We start from the raw sequence: 17,972 nt of genomic DNA, 5'->3' as shown, positions 1-17,972 counted from the left end.
GTTGATCACTTTTTAATTAAGAGGACCCATACATCTATCACCTTAAGATTTTTAGTGATAATATGGTGTCTCTCTCACTTGTTTGTGCGAGTCTTTGATTTTTAGGTTAGTGTTTGATCCAATGTGAATGCTTCCCTCATGATGACTCATCATTGATATTCAGGGATCGACTCTTTATGTCGAAAGTCTTCCTGGTATGGTGGTCAGACAACATGTTTCGTTGAAGTGTCTATGACAAGTAAGTGTGTCTATCAACAACGGTACAAACATGTGGATGGAAAAACTTCCGTTTGAGGGGGGAGCATAGTGGATGTACTCACACTTGAGAGGAAGATTGTTGAGAAATATATGTGACTTGTGTTGAGAAACAAATATGAGTTCTTAGTCCCACATTGTTTAAAAAAGTAGAGATTGAACATTTTACAAGTAAGATGATTCATACACCTTCACCTTAAAATTTTGAATGAATATATATGATATTTCTTTATTTTGTTTGGATGAACAAGATGTTTATGTAAACAATAATCACGAAGTTTGTGTTGTTTATGTTTGCGGGCCATATCTCTAAGTTGCTTTTATGTCTCATGTGTTTTTTTAGGTGTGTTATTAGTGAGCGGGTAAAGGGAGGGAGATACGTGAGCGTGTGCGGTCATAATCGCACATTCAGCCGACACCGGCGTGTAAACAAAACACTCCACGTGCCCTCATTTAACAATCGTTTTCACGTTTTACTTTTCACTTTTCACTTAGGCAATCACAAAAACGAGTCTGATCTGAATCGGATCCAGCAATCACTCTCCATTCCACTGTCATAGTGACATTCACCGCCTCTTGCTTCTTCCACCAAATTACTAATTTTTACAGCTACATGAACAACAACAAACGCCCTAATTTAGGAAGCTAATTCCCAAGAATAACCGAATCAGATCAAAAGCCCCCTTCAATTAATCCCAACCTAACATGACCAACACCCATCTCAGAAAACCCTTTAAACAACTCCCCATCCCAATCATAATCTCCACCCTCCTCATCCTCTCCATGGCATCCCTCTCATTCCTCCTCCTATTCCTCTCTCTCTCATTCTCCAACTCTCACTCCTCCACCACTCTCCACATCCAACAAGCCTGCAAAGCAACACGCTTCCCTCAACAATGCCAAACCTCCCTCTCCTCACTTTCCCACAATCTTCCCGCAAACCCTAACCCCCTCCACATCATCCATTCCGCAATCTCCCTTTCTTCCATAAACCTCAACATCGCTCAATCCATGCTCAACTCCATCCTAGACGCTTCTGCAGGCAACCACTCCCGCATCAATGTCGCCAAAAGCTGCCTCCAGGTTTTCCACTACTCTCACCACCGTACCTCTCTTACCACACACGCGCTCTCACGTGGGAGAATCAAGGACGCACGCGCCTTCATGACTGCTGCATTGTCTTACCAGTATAGCTGTTGGTCTGGTCTTAAATACGCTAACGACACTGAATTAGTTTTCAAAGCTATGTCGTTTCTTGAGTCTCTCACCGGCCTCTCCAGCAATGCTCTCAGCATGATTCTCTCTTATGATCTCTTCGGTAATGACACTCATTCATGGAGGCCACCTCGCACTGAGCGCGATGGTTTTTGGGAGGATTCCGGCTCGGGTGTATTCGGCCCGGGACCTTCGGTGCCGGCGAATCTTACGCCGGATGTTAAGGTGTGTAAGGACGCGGGCAGTGGGTGTTACGGGACGGTTCAGGAAGCAGTTGATGCTGCGCCGGATAATGTGGACATTGGTGGAGGGAGGAGATTTGTGATACATATAAAGGAAGGGGTTTATGAAGAGAGGGTTAGGATTCCGTTAAGGAAGAGGAATGTTGTGTTTTTGGGGGATGGCATTGGTAAGACTGTCATCACCGGCTCTGCAAGTGTTGGACTACAGAAGGGAATGACAACATATAACTCTGCCACGGTTGGTAAGTTTGTTTTGTTTAAGGTTTATTTATGCCGTGCAAAGATTACTTGACGCGTAAGATTGATTGAAGATGTGTCTGGTGTCCAGATCTGTGTCGGTGCTTCATAGAAAATAACATTAGAAGCATATGTGTGAAGAGAAAACTACTTTAGTTAAAATATAGTGTTGATATAGCATTGTTATATTCTTAATGAGTTGATTGATTAAACTCTGTAGGGGTTGTTGGGGATGGATTCATGGCGAAGGATCTCACATTTGAAAACACAGCAGGTGCGAATGCACACCAAGCAGTAGCATTCAGATCAGACAGTGATCTTTCTGTTATCGAGAATTGTGAATTCATAGGCAATCAAGATACTCTCTATGCTCATTCCCTGCGCCAGTTTTATAAATCTTGCCGTATCATAGGTAATGTGGACTTCATCTTTGGAAACTCAGCTTCATTCTTCCAAGACTGTGAACTCCTAGTCCAGCCTAGGCAAGCGAGGCCAAAGAAAGGGGAGAACAACGCCATTACTGCACATGGCAGAACTGACCCTGCTCAGTCGACAGGTTTTGTTTTCCACAATTGCTTGATTAATGGTACTGAAAAATATATGGAGTTGTATTATGACAAGCCTAAAGTACACAAGAACTATCTCGGAAGACCGTGGAAGGAGTATTCTAGAACAGTTTTTATTAATTCGTTCATGGAAACCATAATCACACCACAGGGTTGGATGCCATGGAGTGGAGATTTTGGACTGAATACACTCTACTATGGGGAAATCGGAAACTCTGGACCCGGTTCTAATTTGACTAAGAGAGTGTCCTGGAGTAGTCAGGTTCCTGCTGAACATGTGTACACGTATTCACTGCAGGGTTTCATTCAAGGAGATGATTGGGATAGCCGTATCAGTTATTAGTTCATCATGGGACAGAGTAAATTATGGTAGAGCTATGATTATGAATAGGAGGTTTCGGTAAATGGGGAATTTTTCATATTCTTTTCCACATCTACTTTGCAAACTGCTGATACAAGGAGGATTTCAATAAAGCCATGGAGAGGGTGGAGTTCCAAATCTTGCATCAGTTCTGCTGGTAGATACACTTTAGGGTTGTTCCTACTCATTTTTATTAGGTAGACCCTCTGTCCCCGCATATTCTTCTTTTATTATGTGATGGCTGTGGTATAGAATGATGATCTGATCATATAAAATTAGTAAATTTCATTCCAGAGCTTTCCATCCGATGTAACTATACGAAGAGGATATCGAAGTAAAATCCATTATGGTGACTTTTACGGTTTCTGTTTCTTTTCAAATTCTAGAGCTGTAGCAAGGACAATGCCAACGTTTTATCCATGACTCTAGAATCTGGTGAGAAAATTCTATAATAGCCATTTCCTTTGAAAAAGAAATCGAATCAAAGTTGAAGATTTGATTTCTTTGCTTGCATTTGCATTCAAATTTAAAGTCAAATCCCAAAAACCTTAATAGTTTCATTTCATTCACGGCCAACCAAGTCGAATGATTAAATTAAATTGATGAAATAAAATCGGCAGTAATAGTTTGGACATAACTCTACGTCTATAATACACACACACACCAACGACATATTTTTCAAGTATGTCTTAATTGTGTCTCTGTCTAGTTTATGGCTGCTGTATGATCTCGTATATTACATTATTTCTCTTTTGTACCCAAACACCAGAAAGAGAGTCATACATTATTAATTCATTTGGGGAAAAACTCCAAAAATTGAGTTGCTGCTGAATCTGTTTTCATAATATCAGAGCAAGTAGAATAAACCATTTTTAATCATAAAAGAACGCGTACAAAGGAATTTTCTTCAATTATCCCTTTTCTCTAACGCCGATCCCAACTAGTGGGATAAAGTTTGGTTGTTGTTGTTTGTTCTGAAATGTATGACAGGCAAGGAAAGTAGAAAAATGAATCTGGCAGTTCATAAAGCAGAAAGAGATGACATGGTAACTGTGGGAGGTGTTGGAGTAAAAGACTCATCATCTGTCCAGTTACTCTCTCCCCAATGCCGCAACATGCTTTTCCAGTTACACAGATTATCTATACACTTCTTCAAGCGTCGATCTTTAACTTTGATTCGCCAATGCCCGTCTGTGTAGTTTGCTATTTCAGCCTGTCTCCGATCCCACTCCAACTGTGCCTTCTGCTTTGACTGCAACAGGCAAAACTGTTGTAAAAGCTCTGGCATTGCATCATGCACCTTCCACCACTTTGCATGTGCTACATCACTTGTAAACTCATGAAATATATCAGCATTCCAGTTACAATCATAGTCCCTGAAGCATAACCATGGCTTCAAACCTAGATAGTGAAGCACATACAGAACTGGTGGCTCAGCACCAAACAACATGGTTTTCATTTGCTTCTTCTCTTCCTCGTCGCCAATCCAAAAATGCTTCAAGAAGTTCATGTGTCTCGGTATCCTGTGCCACCATGTAAATATTTCATTCAAATACCCTTGGTCCCCTCCATTGTAAGACTCAATCTCATTTATGTGATCCATCAGAAGCTGAAATGTGCAGTTCGATGGCTCAACCACCATGACACCCGAGTTAAACAGAGTGGCATCGTTACCTGTAGCAGTGATTTCCGGCATCCCAAATAGGAAATCTATGTTTCTGAGTATAAGTAAATCTGCATCAATGAATATTATCTTGTCATAATCTGTCAACTGCCATAACCTGAATTTGCTGTAGTTCCATTCATTGTAAGCATCTTTTTCAGCTTTTGGGTTTCTGATTCTCTGTATCGTTCTGACCTTCCACCCTGCTGCTTCCAATCCACTTCTGTGATATCCACTGATTGTCTCATCAACAAGTATTACAAGATCTCTAGTTGATCCTGACATTCGAATACTCTGTGCTGCAGCTATGGCTCCACAAACATAAACATGAGCCGAATGCAGAATTGTTGCATATGCTTCTCTTGGAGCATTTCCATTGTAAGCCAACTCTGCATTTCAATTCATTCTGTTTCAGTTTTATAACAAACATGATAATGCAACAGTACATGTGAATGCAATATTGTTCAAGATGGAAAGTGAGTATTGCATACCTCTGCCTCTCATAGGAAGTGCAAGCTCACATGATCCAACTGGAAGCTGAACCTTTTCTCTCAAAACACTCAAGTTTGGTCTGTATAACCATACATTTCCTTCACGTCCAACTAGTTCTTTGCAGGCAAACAGATTTGGTATCGGAAAACAGTCGGTAATGAAGAGCACATAAATAGGGTAATTGCCTTTGAAAGAGGTAGCAAGGCCAGCCGCTGCAAGCTGCAGGTGCAAACGAGCCACGTCTCTAGACCAATTCCCTCCATTCCTACAAGGCAGTTTGACAGCAATGACATTGAGTCTCATCCCGGGAGGTACAAGACTTGGCAGAGAAGGGCAAACGGGAACTTCAGTTTCTTCTTCTTCATCAATCCATTCTGGATACAACGATTCCCATGTCACATTGTTTGCAGCATGCTCCAGATGCAGAACAACATGTGTGGCATCTTGAAAATTATGCTTCCAGTGAGAAATCTCAGTCTTGTTGAAATTTACAAGTCCAATGCCTTGAAATTCATTTTTTCCTGGCAGTTTTTCTGTGATTTTCACTATATCATCCCAATCAGTATCTACATTGGAAACATACCGAGGATCTGAGACACCCCATATCCACCTGTTCACAGAATTGCAAAGATACTCAAATATTACAACACTATGCTAAGAAAATAACAGGTATATACTAGTAATGGTGAATTTTTCTTATTACCTCTGGTGCTATTTATAAAAAAAAATTACTTTTTAAATTCATCGAATAAACAATGCATTTGATCTATATACTTTTGTGGTAAGACGTACCTTGAGCCAGATCCTGATAAATGAGTGGTGTTGTAAACATCTGGCGAGTAGATGAACATTACAAAAGTGGCGGAAATGGTTATGAGTAAGATAAGTTTTAAGAAAGAAAACTTCCATCTTGAGGTTCTATCTTGTATAGATAAGTGAAAAGGTTTATCTACATCTTTTGTTTTCGTTCTCGACACTCTTCTCTTGTATAAATCTTCACTGTAACTCATAATTAGTGAAACAAGTTTTAGTACACATAAGCTAGAGAAAAAGATTCAGCAAACAATTGCAGATAAATATTGTAAACCATTGGTTATATGAGTTTACGTAGAAGCTATGAATAATTGAGAGTGCTGTATTGATATGAACCTAGTATGTTGTTGTTAAGGTTCCTTGGAATGTAAATAAGAAGTATTTTAAGAGGAAACATAATTGTGACTGTATGCAATGCATGTTCCCTACTGTTGTTTGAAAAGGATTCAACAACGTTACCAAATGTATACTTCAAATCCTATTAGGTCCATGCGTGACACATGGTTAACTCAACCAGAACTTGTCCTAATACTGTTTACCAAATTATTTTCATGATATTTTCATTTTGTATTTCTATTATCCCGATTTTCTTTTATAAATTTTGAAAACTAATAGGACTTTTTTTTTGAGAAATTTTAAAAAATGTCAAATATTTCATAAATTTTGAAAATACATTTCCAAAGCAAGCCTTTATATATTCTATTATTGTCAACACACGCCCTTCCATCATATTGTTAACAATATATATAAAAAATTAAATAAAAATAAAAATATTCATACACATAAAATCATTTTCTTTGACAATAAGATGAAGAGAAAAAGGTGATGCATCGATGTTTAAAATTATTTTATTTGACAATAAGATAGAGAAAAGGATGATGTATTGACGTGTAAAGTTATTTTATTATTTTATTTAACAATAAGATGAAGAGAAAATGATGATGCATTGATGTGTAAATTTATTTTATACTGTCAAATAAGGACCATACAAATTGAAGTCAGATCAAAAAATTTATTGAATGACATTGTATAAATTTTTTTACACCAGAATATCACATGTAAATCCTAATATCAAATAATTTTTATTTTATTTTATTATTTTTATGACACTTTGATTAATAAGATGAAACAGTAAACAGGATAATTTTATAAACTTGTTGTTAATGTAAATTACTCTTTTATTATTATTATCATCTTTCCATAAGAAAACTTGATACACATTTACTTTATTTATAAAGAGTAACGTATTTTCACACCGAATTTTAGTCTACATCATATATACTATTTAAATTCGGTTAATAGTAACATTTTTATTTATTTTTAATTTTTAAATATTTTTTTCTAAAGTATACAAAAATTTAGTTAATACAATTCATAATTTATTTGGATGGAGTAATATATATTCTGACATCAAAAAATAGTATTAAATAATAAAATAAAATTGAATAATTGAACGTGAAAAATTGGTTAATATAATTTATGATTGGGTTATTGAGTATCCTAACATCAAAAAATAATCTTATATATTTAATCAATTTTGATTTATAATATGTATAAGGTTCACAATTATAATTTGATTAATGAGTTATCAGACATAAAAAGATCTTCAATAGTAAAATAAAATGATTAATAAAATATAAATAGTGGTTAATATATTTTATAATTTAGTAAATGAAATATAAATAGTGGTTAATATATTTTATAATTTAGTATCAGAAAATGATTAATATTATATATTTTATTAATTAATATAGTTGTGAAAGTAATAATGACTAAAAATAATAATCTTGTTATAAATATTTGGGGTAATATTTGATGGAAAAAGATGATTCCATCTTTATGAAGCATACATCTCCTAAAACCAAATAATTATTGGTAAGAAGTAAGGAGGCAAATGACATAAGAAAACTGTTTGCATAAACAGAAGCCGATTTAATATGATAGTCATAAAAAAAAGTGATGCAGAATTTTAGGAACAGACAAAGTATGAAGTGAAAGAACTGACATGGATGCTGGCAATCGGTGTCGTGGTTCAACAGAACGAGGAGAAGTTCCCATTGTTCCTCTCATATTCACCAACCTAGCTACATGGCCATGCAATTACAATGCCATCAACAACAAACTTTAATCAAAACAAACAGATAATAACAAAATGAAATCAAATATTCAAAACTAATTTACTACTCCTAGAAAAGTTTTACGTAGTACATGCTGCTCCAACACAATCCTAGGAGACAAAACGCGATTACAATATTGTCGTTGTTGTTGTGAACAACACACAGATAGAGATAAGAAAAGAGGAATGTGAAGAAGATGAGGAAGGAAGAAAGAAAGAAACACTATTAATTAATGAAATAGTTGGGAGCTTTTGAGTCACAATATAGACACACTCGCCATGTAACTTCTTTTACAATTTTTTTTCAATCACCAACTTTTTTTATTTATTTATTTTATTCCTATTTTTTTATATGTGTTTTGTTTTATCTGATATTATCATCTATTATTTTTTAGTTGACAAGCCACTATAATACAAGGAATATGTCATTATTAATATATGAACCAAGTCTCACCAATAAATCCAACATCTTTCAATTCTTTTCTTCTCCAATTTTTTAATTAAAATTTAGGATTCACCCCAAAAATATGGGTACTAGAAAGTATCTAGTGATGTAGCTATTTAGCTCAAAGCTTGAAAAGTTTGAGTTTTACTTCAATTGAACCATAGTTAACTTAAAATTCATAAATCATTGCAAAAGCTTACAAGCATTGGCTAGTAGGTTGACAAAATCATGCGGCAGTAAATTAGTTTTTGTGCTGATTTTATAAATGTATTAACAAGAATTTTTTAAATTTATGATAAAATTGTGTTGGATAAATCGAAGTTATTATATAAATACAAGTATCCCTTATAACCGTCCAAAAAAAAGCACCCTTTTTAATAATAAAAAGGTGTCATTATTGTTGTGAGAGTTGTTGTTACTAGCTTTAGATTAGGTTAATGAAAACAATTGTTCATTGGATTTGGAGTAAAGCTGACCACATGTCCTAATCTTTGTCAAATATGAAAACATAATTATTCCTATTTTTTTACAAGGAGGACTGTTTAAGCTTTTACTTTGATATATCCAAACCTATTTTGTTTTATTTTTTGACAATATACTAGTAAATCAGAGTTTTGACACCTGATCATCGATTTTCCTATAAATGATCAGGTTTTAATGTTGTGGAATCTTAAAAATGCCACAATTAATTGATTTAATCCATGGTAGGTAAACACTCTTTTCATTATCATAATAATAATTAATTTTCTTTTAATTTTAATACTAATCAAGTTCATCTACATTTGAAGAAACACCTAATTAGCTGCCAAGACAACTACACACATAACACATGTCACACTTCTATTTTCTTAATACATACAATGTGATCATTATTATCATAGTTAATCATCCTTCAAATTGTTGAAATTTGTTTAAATGTCCTTTCTTAAACTATTCCACCAAACACATGGTCTTAGCATTATCGGTCAAAACTACAATAATCATGTTAATTAATTAAAATTAAAAAATAATTATTCTCAATCACAAAGAAACATTGAACCTGTTGACCACCTTTTTTTATACATAATTTTGTCCTTGTTTTAAGCATTGTATAAGTTTATCATACTACTATCAACATTGCAAATTAATTTGTAGACAAAACATTTCTATTCATTTAATAGTTCCATATAGAATATAGAATTCTTTAACATGAAGAGAGTGTGGAGACGTAAGAGAGTATGTATACTGTATTGTAAGTAAAGCAACTGAAAAGGTAAAGAAGATTTAGAGCTTTCTAGTTTTGCTTTTTTGTTTCTGGCTAAGGTTGAATTTTGTGACATGCGCAGTGGACCACACAGAATGCATAGGAAACTTGATATAGAAATGAGTGGAAACAAAAAGAAAGGTACATGTTATCCCATAATTATACATACGTGAGAAAGAGAGCAAGACTTAACTATCCCTGTGAACATACAGAACCTTATTAAGCAACCTTGCTCTCTTTCTTCACCTTTTTGTTATTGAAATAATATACTTCTCATATTGCAAGTAAGCAGAACCAACCTGTCTTGTTTACACATTCGCCATTTAACGGTCCGTAATTGTCAGTTAAACATGTAATCAAGTACACACAGAGCTTTTAGATTTTTCGTTTCCCTTATCGTTTGCGGTTTCAGTGAAATGATTTGTTCTAGAACATTTCTTTGTAGTAGGCAAATAATTTTTTTTATTTTTGCAAGCAATGAGGAGATTTATAAAATAAGCAAAGCCAAAAATCAGATATCTCAAGCTATGGGGACAAAAACATGTAGTTTCTGCAATACATTCGAATGAGTCAGAGATCAGAATCAGATTTTTCCACTTTGGGAGGTGCAAACTGCCTGGTGAGACGAGATCTCGTCCAAGGATCAAGGGGTGCTCTCTGAGGTGGTTGAGGAGTTGGTGGCTTTGATTGCCTAAGCTCATTATCTCGATCAATGAACCTGTTTCAAACCATATAGTTTTTTTTTAAAAAGAAGTTCAAATCGTAACATCGATTTTCTAAGCAACTTATAAGATTTGAAGGATAGACCATAACAAGACAATAGATTAAAAAGACAGGCAATATCGACAACAATGAAAAGAAATAACTTCTTTAGTGAAATCAAGGCAGGTTACCAAAATAACAGAACCGACAAAGTCAGATAGACTAATGACTATCAGAAAATAAACAGAGATTTACTCGATATAGGCCATTGGTGCAGCGTCGCCAACTCGAATACGAGTCCGAAGCAACCTGGTGTACCCACCAGCTCTATCCCTGCAAAACACAATGTCTGTTCAGTGTTTACAATTAACAGTCATAGATTGGTGATTGAAAGTACATCAAGATTAATACTCACTTGTACCGATAAGCCAGTTCTGTAAACAGCTTGTGAATGACATCGTCTCCTCGCACGAAACTAGCAGCACGCCTTGCAGCACATACAGATCCCTAAAAGTTTATTGTGTAAACCATAGGTCAATCCAAGTAGTCGAGCTAGATAAATTGATGAAATGGTTATCATCCTATCAAGTATATGCTCAAGGCCAAAAATAATGTCCACATTAATCTGATTATAATACTGACAAGCAGATTAACATTGGCAACTGTCAGCCATAGTCTTACGGCTACCATGACAAACAAACATAAACTGTAACAAACAGGCATGTGGAAGGTAAATAATAAGAGATAGTGCAAATTAATTTATATCGGAAAAACAAGTCACAACACAGGCTGAAAAACCAAAATGTACGAGTACTAACAGGAAAGAAAACAAAAAATGAGAATCCTTACTTGCCATATTCCCTGAAAGAGGTGTAAAGAAAAAGAAAAGGAAAACTAAAGATTTAAAAAGAAAACAGTGATGTACGTGCAGAAAAGATTGAGATATAACTGACCCCAAACTATGAAGCCAAGATACTTAAAATTTTGCAATTGTATTCATAATATTCTCCATTAGAACTCCCTGCATTAAGTTAATTGTAATTTGATTTCTTGCAAGAGTCACCACACTTTATATTTTGGCCATTTAGATTTTATTCCAGGTTAGGATATTAACTTAAGCCAGCTAAAAGAAGACAATAACAGCCTAAAATTAGTCAAAGAACTTGCAACGGGAGTTCACTACCAATTACAAGGAGAAACAAAATGAGTTGAAATCTAACAATAGTGGCTAGCACAGAATGAAAACATTTTATGAAATATACAATATCATAAAGGGAAAGGAAAAAATGTATATATAACATGAAACATTACCAATCAGCCATATATGCACTAAAAAAGATATAAAATTTCTATGTCAGTCAAATTCAATTTCAACTTCATATACACATGTTCCAAGTGCATTGTGTAGAGTACTAGAGTCTATGTTATTAGTCTCTCAGACAGCGTTGCATAGCACCGACATCCTAAAATGCTATAGCAGTATAGCGGGAATAGCCACTATTGCAATGACTAAAAATCAGCTAACAGAATAAACATACTACTCAAAAATCGACTAGTACACAAAATTAAAGAGATCATCATACTTAATAGTTAAAGAACCTAAAGTATAGAGTAATAAAACATAACTGAACTAAAAGTAGGAAGAACGGAACAATTTTTAGTGAGAACATAACGTTATTCTTTAAAGGGTTCAGCTTGAAATTTATACCTAAGAAAAAGACAACAGTTTTAAAAATAGAATTTGAAGAACTGATCCACAAAAAATAGCAGCTGTGATAGCAGTTTGGGACCTCAATTAGTGGCTACTACAACCACTATTGTTGACAGCAGCTTGCTGACCAATAGTGTCGAGACGAACCCTACTGCCGTCATGCTATTCCGCTATTGCGTGGTGTTATTGAAACCATAAATTAGAGTCAATACATGAGGTGTTTCTAAATTCTAAGCTTAAAAGTGGAAACATTTATACAACTGAAATACATTGCCATCACTCAGTATTGAAAGCATGGCTAAGACAAGGAAGATAAACTAAGTACTTCACATGGCTAAGACAAGGTGTGTATGTGTTTCGTTAAGTATGCCCCAGGAATTTCATGAATAACTTGGTCATCCAACCAAAGAGTTATGCTTTGCTTTTCCAATTTAATGGCTACAAGATTAAATTAATTATTTTTATGTCTGGACTGACACACTACTATCACTTTCAGACCCTAAACCTTGCTTGCTTTTGTGCAGGGAAATAAGCAATTTAAGTGTATACTCAATATCTACTCCGAATTTTGAACTTCCCTTACCTTACAAACTAAAACCAGTTTGATAAAACACCATTTGTTAATTAATACAAGAATAAGCGAGATAAAGAGTTACTGTGAGCTATGTCTATCAAAAGAGTACGCCACATAAACCTCGTTGCACATAATTACACCACTAGTTAATAACCTTACAAATTGCAACCATACAAGTTCTTTCATAGTTGCAAAAAATTTCCAAGTAAAGATACTAAATTATTGTAAACATATGAACTCAACCTCACATGAACTTATAAGCCAATCAAAATAGCTTAAATTGCTTAAATTTTCAATTCGGAATGAACCACGGAAACACAAGCACTAACCTCTTTTCCAAGTTGTACCATATTATCTGCAAGCCTTCTAACCTCCTTAGCCTACATCCAAAATTTCAAGCATCATATAAATAGAGTGACATAAAATACCAAAAATTAAAATTGAGAAATCAAACGAAAATGCATAAGATCAATTTTTATTTATACCTTGGCAACAGTAGTTTCGATACGCTCATGCTTCACCAACTGCGATACCATGGTTCTAAATAAGGAAAAATCAAATGGGAATTGAATACCCGACATTCAGAATTGTTGAAGATGGAAAAAAAAAAGGGAATTTTAGATTTGAATTGCAAGGTGTTAACCTGAGCATGGACATTCGGTGACCGGTGGGTCGACCGAGCTTCCTGAACTTGGTCATTTTGGTAGATGCAGAAGCAAACGCAAAACCCTAGCTTTTCTTACAGTGTGTTCTGCAAAAAAAAAAAAAGAAGAAAGGAACAGAGGAGCTTCTGTTATCATGGGCCTATTTTTTGACGGCTTCATGGGCCTATTTAGTGCTCATAGTAAATACCGATAAGTTGTACCCAAAAAGAAAATATCGATAAATTTTGTACTTGTTTATTTTATTGTGAAATCCATATTTTGCATCAATTTGTTTGTGAGGGGTAATTTTTTTCATCATTGAAATGTTTAATGTTATGTATTGGCCATTATGAATTTTTAGTTGTATCACTATATTTTTTATTTGTATATCATTTGATTTTACAAAGATTATATTTTTAATAAAAATCTAAAAATTATTATAATATTTTCATGCATTATTATTTGTGGGGGGGTTTGACTCTCTTAAAAACCCCCTCCAATTTCAATAGAACATTATTGGTCACCTAAAACCTTTGCAAATAAACTATGGAAATCGTAAAAGAGGTGGTTTGTTTAACTCCCATGCATCAAACCCCCGAAAATCGGTTTAAAAACTTTGAAATCAAGCGCATTTTATTTTTATAATTTATTTTATTCTGCTATTTATTTCTCCGTCTCTTCTTATTATTGCTATTTCGGCGTTTTATCTATGTTTATTTCTCTCTTCTAACATAAATTATTTTTAAATCAAAGTGTTTTTATAAATCAATTTTTGAAATTTAAAACATCATAACCTAAATCAGATTATAAGACTAATAATCTCAGGAAAAATGATGATGACTTCAAGCATTTCTTTTAAAAAGAGTCTTTTTGGAAATAACTGGGGTAATCTTTAGGAAGTTTAACCTTGGGCAAATGTTGAATACCAATATAGCGATAACATGGTTATTAGCCAACATGGTCGAGACAAACTAGGATAGCGGGGGTAATTGAACACATGTTTGAAAGTTGAAGAAAGGGGAATGCATGGTTACCATATGGTGACTTGATAATGAAAATTTTGATGCATGTTGGATTCAATTTAGAAATGGAAGAGTCGATTAAGACATCTAGTTGCTTTTATGACATGCAACTTATCTGAATATGGCATACCTATTTCTCATGGAATTTTCTATGGTGATAATGAGGAAGACATCTAGTTGCTCTTGTTTTTGTTGTTTTTTTAGTTGTTTGTTTGTTTGTTTTGCTTTTGCCTCCATTATGTAGTCCTCTGATCTTCCTAATATATGAATGAAGTTTTGTTTAACTTAATTGCTTATATTGTGTTCTATGAGTTGTTTATTATTTTCTCTTCTTATGTTTACTGTCTTTTTTATAATGACAAAAGAGGAGAAGTATACTCTCATGGAAGGGGGTTATACTCTTTTTATCTATGAGGGAGAGTTTAACAACTCCAAATATTTCTATCAATCTCTTTCTGCTTTAAATTCTCCTTGAGTGATGTGTTGTCATTATCAAAAAGAGGGAGAATATTGTTTTATACGTTGTGCATGTAATTTCTTCCAATGGTTTTCATGATGACAACTGAACAACAAAGAATATCTAAAGTCTCATCAAACAACGAAGCAAGCACAAGTTCAAGTGTTAAAGTTGTAGATGAAAGAGCAAACCTAAGTTTAACTAAAGGAACTTGTTAAATCAAAATGAACTGAAGTTATGTTCCAATTGAAAGAGCTAATCAAAGTCATATCAATTTGAAAGGAATCGAAGTGTAAAGTTATGAAAACTCTTTGACGCTTAGTATTTTATCTTATAGTTTTCCCAGTTAATTATAAATGAAACAAGAGTAGGCCTTGAGGTATTAAGGCAATGCACACACATAACATCTATTTTAAACCTCTCGTCTTTTTTTATAAAACTTCTTCAAATTAATTTGGGCAAGGGCTCAAACGACTAAGATGCATGTTTGATCTTAGGAAGGCAAAATACACTAAATAATTTATTTTAATCAATTAAAACAAAGTGTAACACCTCCTAATCGATTAAGAAAACTTATAGCTGATTAGTTGATATTGAAATTCAAAGTTTCTTTATTTAGCTTAAGCTAATCGATTAAGACATATTTTTAATCAATTAAAATATAAAAAAACTCATGGATTGTGGTCTTTTTTAGACAATTTTTTCCTATATGAAGGACGTATTTCCTCACTTTCCAATACATCAATTTTCTGAATAAATTTGTTCTCATATCTTTCCAATACTATCATTGTTTTATAAAGTTTGTTTTCACTAGAGTTGTCTTAATATCGAGAGAGGAAAAAGTTTCATCTGAGAATTGTGTTGGTGTGGTTTACTATTATTGTTTATTCAAGAGCGTAGTTCTCTTGTAATCTTTTTGTAATGGATTTGAGGTTGAAAGCTAAACCTGTAAATATCTTAGTTTGAGGTTATTGAGTTGAACCTCTGTAAAAACTTTAGATATTTTTGTTTAGATACTTTTTTCATACTTCAACTTAACTCTGGTGTCATGACTCCAATTAACTTCTTTAACACTTAAGTATGTTGATAATAGGGAGTCATGTATTGTCGTGACACCAATCACATTAGAAATAATCCCACACATCAAAACACAATTGAAATCCAACAAACATTGTACCTAATATGCTAAATTGTAATCCTTAACAATATGAGTTAATTCAATTAAAACAAACTCAGTCACCTAATTTACAAGTGATGAATTCAACTCTTTAGAATTTAAATAATTCACATAAATGGAGTGATCACTAGCGTTATAGATCAGATAATCGAACTTCCATTTTTGCTACTTCATCTAGTTATTATGATATTATGTAACTATGCATTCCTAAGAGAGAAAATTTAATGAGATGTATGCAGACATCCATTTTTGCTATTTCATTTGATTATGTCTTATAGCTTAGATGATAGACTTGTTAGAACAAGTTTTGGTTCTGCATCTATACCTTGAGTTTTGATGATAACAATGTTGTATTTGTGTGAGAACAATTTTGGTACCCTAATGGTTTGTTATTGTGTAGCTTTAACAACCAGTTCTGATTCTGAATATGTGATGTGCAACATCATCAGTTTCTGAACAATGAGTTCCAAATCCGCTTTTGAGTCACTTATTAGAAGTTCTGAAAGATGTTCAATATTGTTGCTACAATGATCTTTATGCTTTTGTGCTGATTCACTCCTGAGAAGCTTATGAGGAGACACTATGTTGTTGCTGCAATGTTCTCTTACTTCGTGCTTCTGGATGTGACTCTGATCACCAAACTTCTGAAGTTATATTACATAACTGAAGATTCTGAAGATCTCAAGCCAGATGATTGAGGTTATCAAGGTTCTGACTAAAGACTCTGAATATTATGAAGATTCTGAAGATCTCAAGACAAACTATTGACGATGTCAAGGTTCTGACCAAAAAAATTTGAAGTTTCTGAATCCAGCTTTATGTTTCTTTATTTCACGCTTCATCAACTTTCATCAGAAGCCAATGAACTTGAAGATAAAATTAAATGGGAACATAATCAAATAATACATAGTACAAATCAAATATACTCTCCACTACCTGATATCATGGACAAAGGACAGTACTATACATCACATATGCCACTGATTTTGTGGGCAAAGGACAATACGCAGTATCACTCCTTTCACCATCCAACAGTGGACAAGCGCTCTATGAGCTTTCTCCATTTTTCTTTCCAACAATCTTCTTCTTATGCTATATAAGTGAGACTTGAAGACTTGAAGAAAATGTCGGTGACACAATTTTTTGACAAGTCTATTTCTTTGTGAAAAACTATCATTTGTTCGTACACAGTTTTTCTTTAAGTGTTTGTTTATCATTTATGTAAAATCTGATTGTATAAAAGCAACTTGTAACACACAAAATGTTATTCAAATTGTTTATTTGATTCCTTAAGGAGGTTATCCTTGAGAAGACAAAGAAGGTTATTCTTTGTGAGTCTTAAGGATACTAATGTATAGTTGGATCCTTGAGAAGAAAAATAAGGTTATTCTTTGTGATTATCGTAATCTGTTGATTATAGTGGATTAAGTCATTGTGTATAAGGCAAAATCACCTTTGCGGGTGGACTGGAGTAACCTTGAGTTTCAAGCGAACCAGGATAAAAATACTCGTGTTTTTATCTCTCTGTTACTAACTTGTTAGTGGTGTTTTTATTTTGGAAAAAAGCTTTTGCTTGTAAAACCCAATTCAAACCCCCTATTTCTTATGTTTTTCACACCTTCAATTGGTATCAGAGCTCCGATTCTGATTGTGATAAAAGTTTAACAACATTTCACCGTGTTTAGTATCGATCCAGTTTGTGTGAGAAACAATGGTCGCTGCTAACGTTGCTAACTTTGTTAACAATAATGAAAGCGATCACTACAATGCAAAACCACCAATCTTTTATGGTGAGAATATCGATTATCGGAAAGCTAGAATATAAAGTTTCTTTCTTGGTTACAATGTTGATCTCTGGGATCTTGTAGTCGATGACTACGTTCACCCAGTTAATGCTAAAGGAAATAATATAGCAAAAAGTGATATGAATGATCAACAAAAAAAGATTTTAAAAATCATCATAAGGCCAGAACTATATTGCTAAATGTTATCTCTTATACTGAGTATGAAAAGATAACAAACATAGATTATGTCAAA

At 34.0% G+C, this 17,972-nt stretch overlaps 3 protein-coding genes across 10 annotated transcripts; 1 reads left to right on the top strand and 2 right to left on the bottom strand.

Annotated features, from left to right (window-relative positions):
• The first annotated feature begins 675 nt into the window (after positions 1 to 675).
• On the top strand, positions 676 to 3,229 carry LOC127079494 (probable pectinesterase/pectinesterase inhibitor 51). Of its 3 annotated transcripts, none has more exons than XR_007787931.1 (3): positions 676 to 1,954; positions 2,170 to 3,073; positions 3,171 to 3,229. XR_007787931.1 is itself a non-coding variant. In XM_051019877.1 (2 exons), the coding sequence occupies exons 1-2, from the start codon at positions 961 to 963 to the stop codon at positions 2,856 to 2,858; spliced, it is 1,683 nt and encodes a 560-aa protein (XP_050875834.1). In that variant the 5' UTR covers positions 676 to 960; the 3' UTR covers positions 2,859 to 3,229. The 3 variants fall into 3 exon arrangements, 1 of the variants encoding a protein (XP_050875834.1); XR_007787930.1 differs by having other exon boundaries at positions 3,156 to 3,229; XM_051019877.1 differs by having other exon boundaries at positions 2,170 to 3,229.
• A 184-nt stretch (positions 3,230 to 3,413) lies between these two features.
• LOC127079493 (UDP-glucuronate:xylan alpha-glucuronosyltransferase 1) lies at positions 3,414 to 8,198 on the bottom strand. 6 transcript variants are annotated; one of them, XM_051019871.1, is made up of 5 exons: positions 8,046 to 8,198; positions 7,850 to 7,928; positions 5,824 to 6,030; positions 5,031 to 5,641; positions 3,414 to 4,928 (listed from the first exon to the last, which is right to left on the bottom strand). In XM_051019871.1, exons 2-5 carry the CDS (start codon positions 7,912 to 7,914, stop codon positions 3,898 to 3,900), a joined length of 1,914 nt encoding a protein of 637 aa, XP_050875828.1. In that variant the 5' UTR covers positions 7,915 to 7,928; positions 8,046 to 8,198; the 3' UTR covers positions 3,414 to 3,897. The 6 variants fall into 6 exon arrangements, with proteins under 6 accessions (XP_050875828.1, XP_050875830.1, XP_050875827.1 ...); XM_051019873.1 differs by having other exon boundaries at positions 8,053 to 8,198; XM_051019870.1 differs by having other exon boundaries at positions 7,850 to 7,924; positions 8,053 to 8,177.
• A 1,945-nt stretch (positions 8,199 to 10,143) lies between these two features.
• LOC127079492 (uncharacterized) lies at positions 10,144 to 13,458 on the bottom strand. The gene is made up of 6 exons (XM_051019869.1): positions 13,279 to 13,458; positions 13,121 to 13,175; positions 12,965 to 13,015; positions 10,766 to 10,857; positions 10,606 to 10,683; positions 10,144 to 10,366 (listed from the first exon to the last, which is right to left on the bottom strand). Exons 1-6 carry the CDS (start codon positions 13,332 to 13,334, stop codon positions 10,219 to 10,221), a joined length of 480 nt encoding a protein of 159 aa, XP_050875826.1. The 5' UTR covers positions 13,335 to 13,458; the 3' UTR covers positions 10,144 to 10,218.
• Positions 13,459 to 17,972: the final 4,514 nt, after the last annotated feature.

Source organism: Lathyrus oleraceus, chromosome 5 (genome assembly GCF_024323335.1).
Source record: "Lathyrus oleraceus cultivar Zhongwan6 chromosome 5, CAAS_Psat_ZW6_1.0, whole genome shotgun sequence".
In the NCBI taxonomy this organism is placed as follows: Eukaryota; Viridiplantae; Streptophyta; class Magnoliopsida; order Fabales; family Fabaceae; genus Lathyrus; species Lathyrus oleraceus.
Note: the sequence above shows the minus strand (reverse complement) of the source record. Positions and strands in the feature narration are given on the sequence as shown.

Excerpts from the sequence above, each read along its gene's own strand:
- LOC127079494 (XM_051019877.1), top strand. The coding sequence starts at position 961 with ATGACCAACACCCATCTCAGAAAACCCTTTAAACAACTCCCCATCCCA. Across the intron at positions 1,955-2,169 it reads ATATAACTCTGCCACGGTTG|GGGTTGTTGGGGATGGATTC; the intron begins GTAAGTTTGTTT and ends TAAACTCTGTAG.
- LOC127079493 (XM_051019876.1), bottom strand. The coding sequence starts at position 7,914 with ATGAGAGGAACAATGGGAACTTCTCCTCGTTCTGTTGAACCACGACAC. Across the intron at positions 6,031-7,849 it reads CACCGATTGCCAGCATCCAT|TGAAGATTTATACAAGAGAA; the intron begins GTCAGTTCTTTC and ends TATGAGTTACAG. Across the intron at positions 4,929-5,030 it reads ACTTCCTATGAGAGGCAGAG|AGTTGGCTTACAATGGAAAT; the intron begins GTATGCAATACT and ends ATTGAAATGCAG.
- LOC127079492 (XM_051019869.1), bottom strand. The coding sequence starts at position 13,334 with ATGACCAAGTTCAGGAAGCTCGGTCGACCCACCGGTCACCGAATGTCC. Across the intron at positions 13,176-13,278 it reads CACCGAATGTCCATGCTCAG|AACCATGGTATCGCAGTTGG; the intron begins GTTAACACCTTG and ends TTCCTTATTTAG. Across the intron at positions 10,367-10,605 it reads GCACCAATGGCCTATATCGA|GTTCATTGATCGAGATAATG; the intron begins GTAAATCTCTGT and ends GGTTTGAAACAG.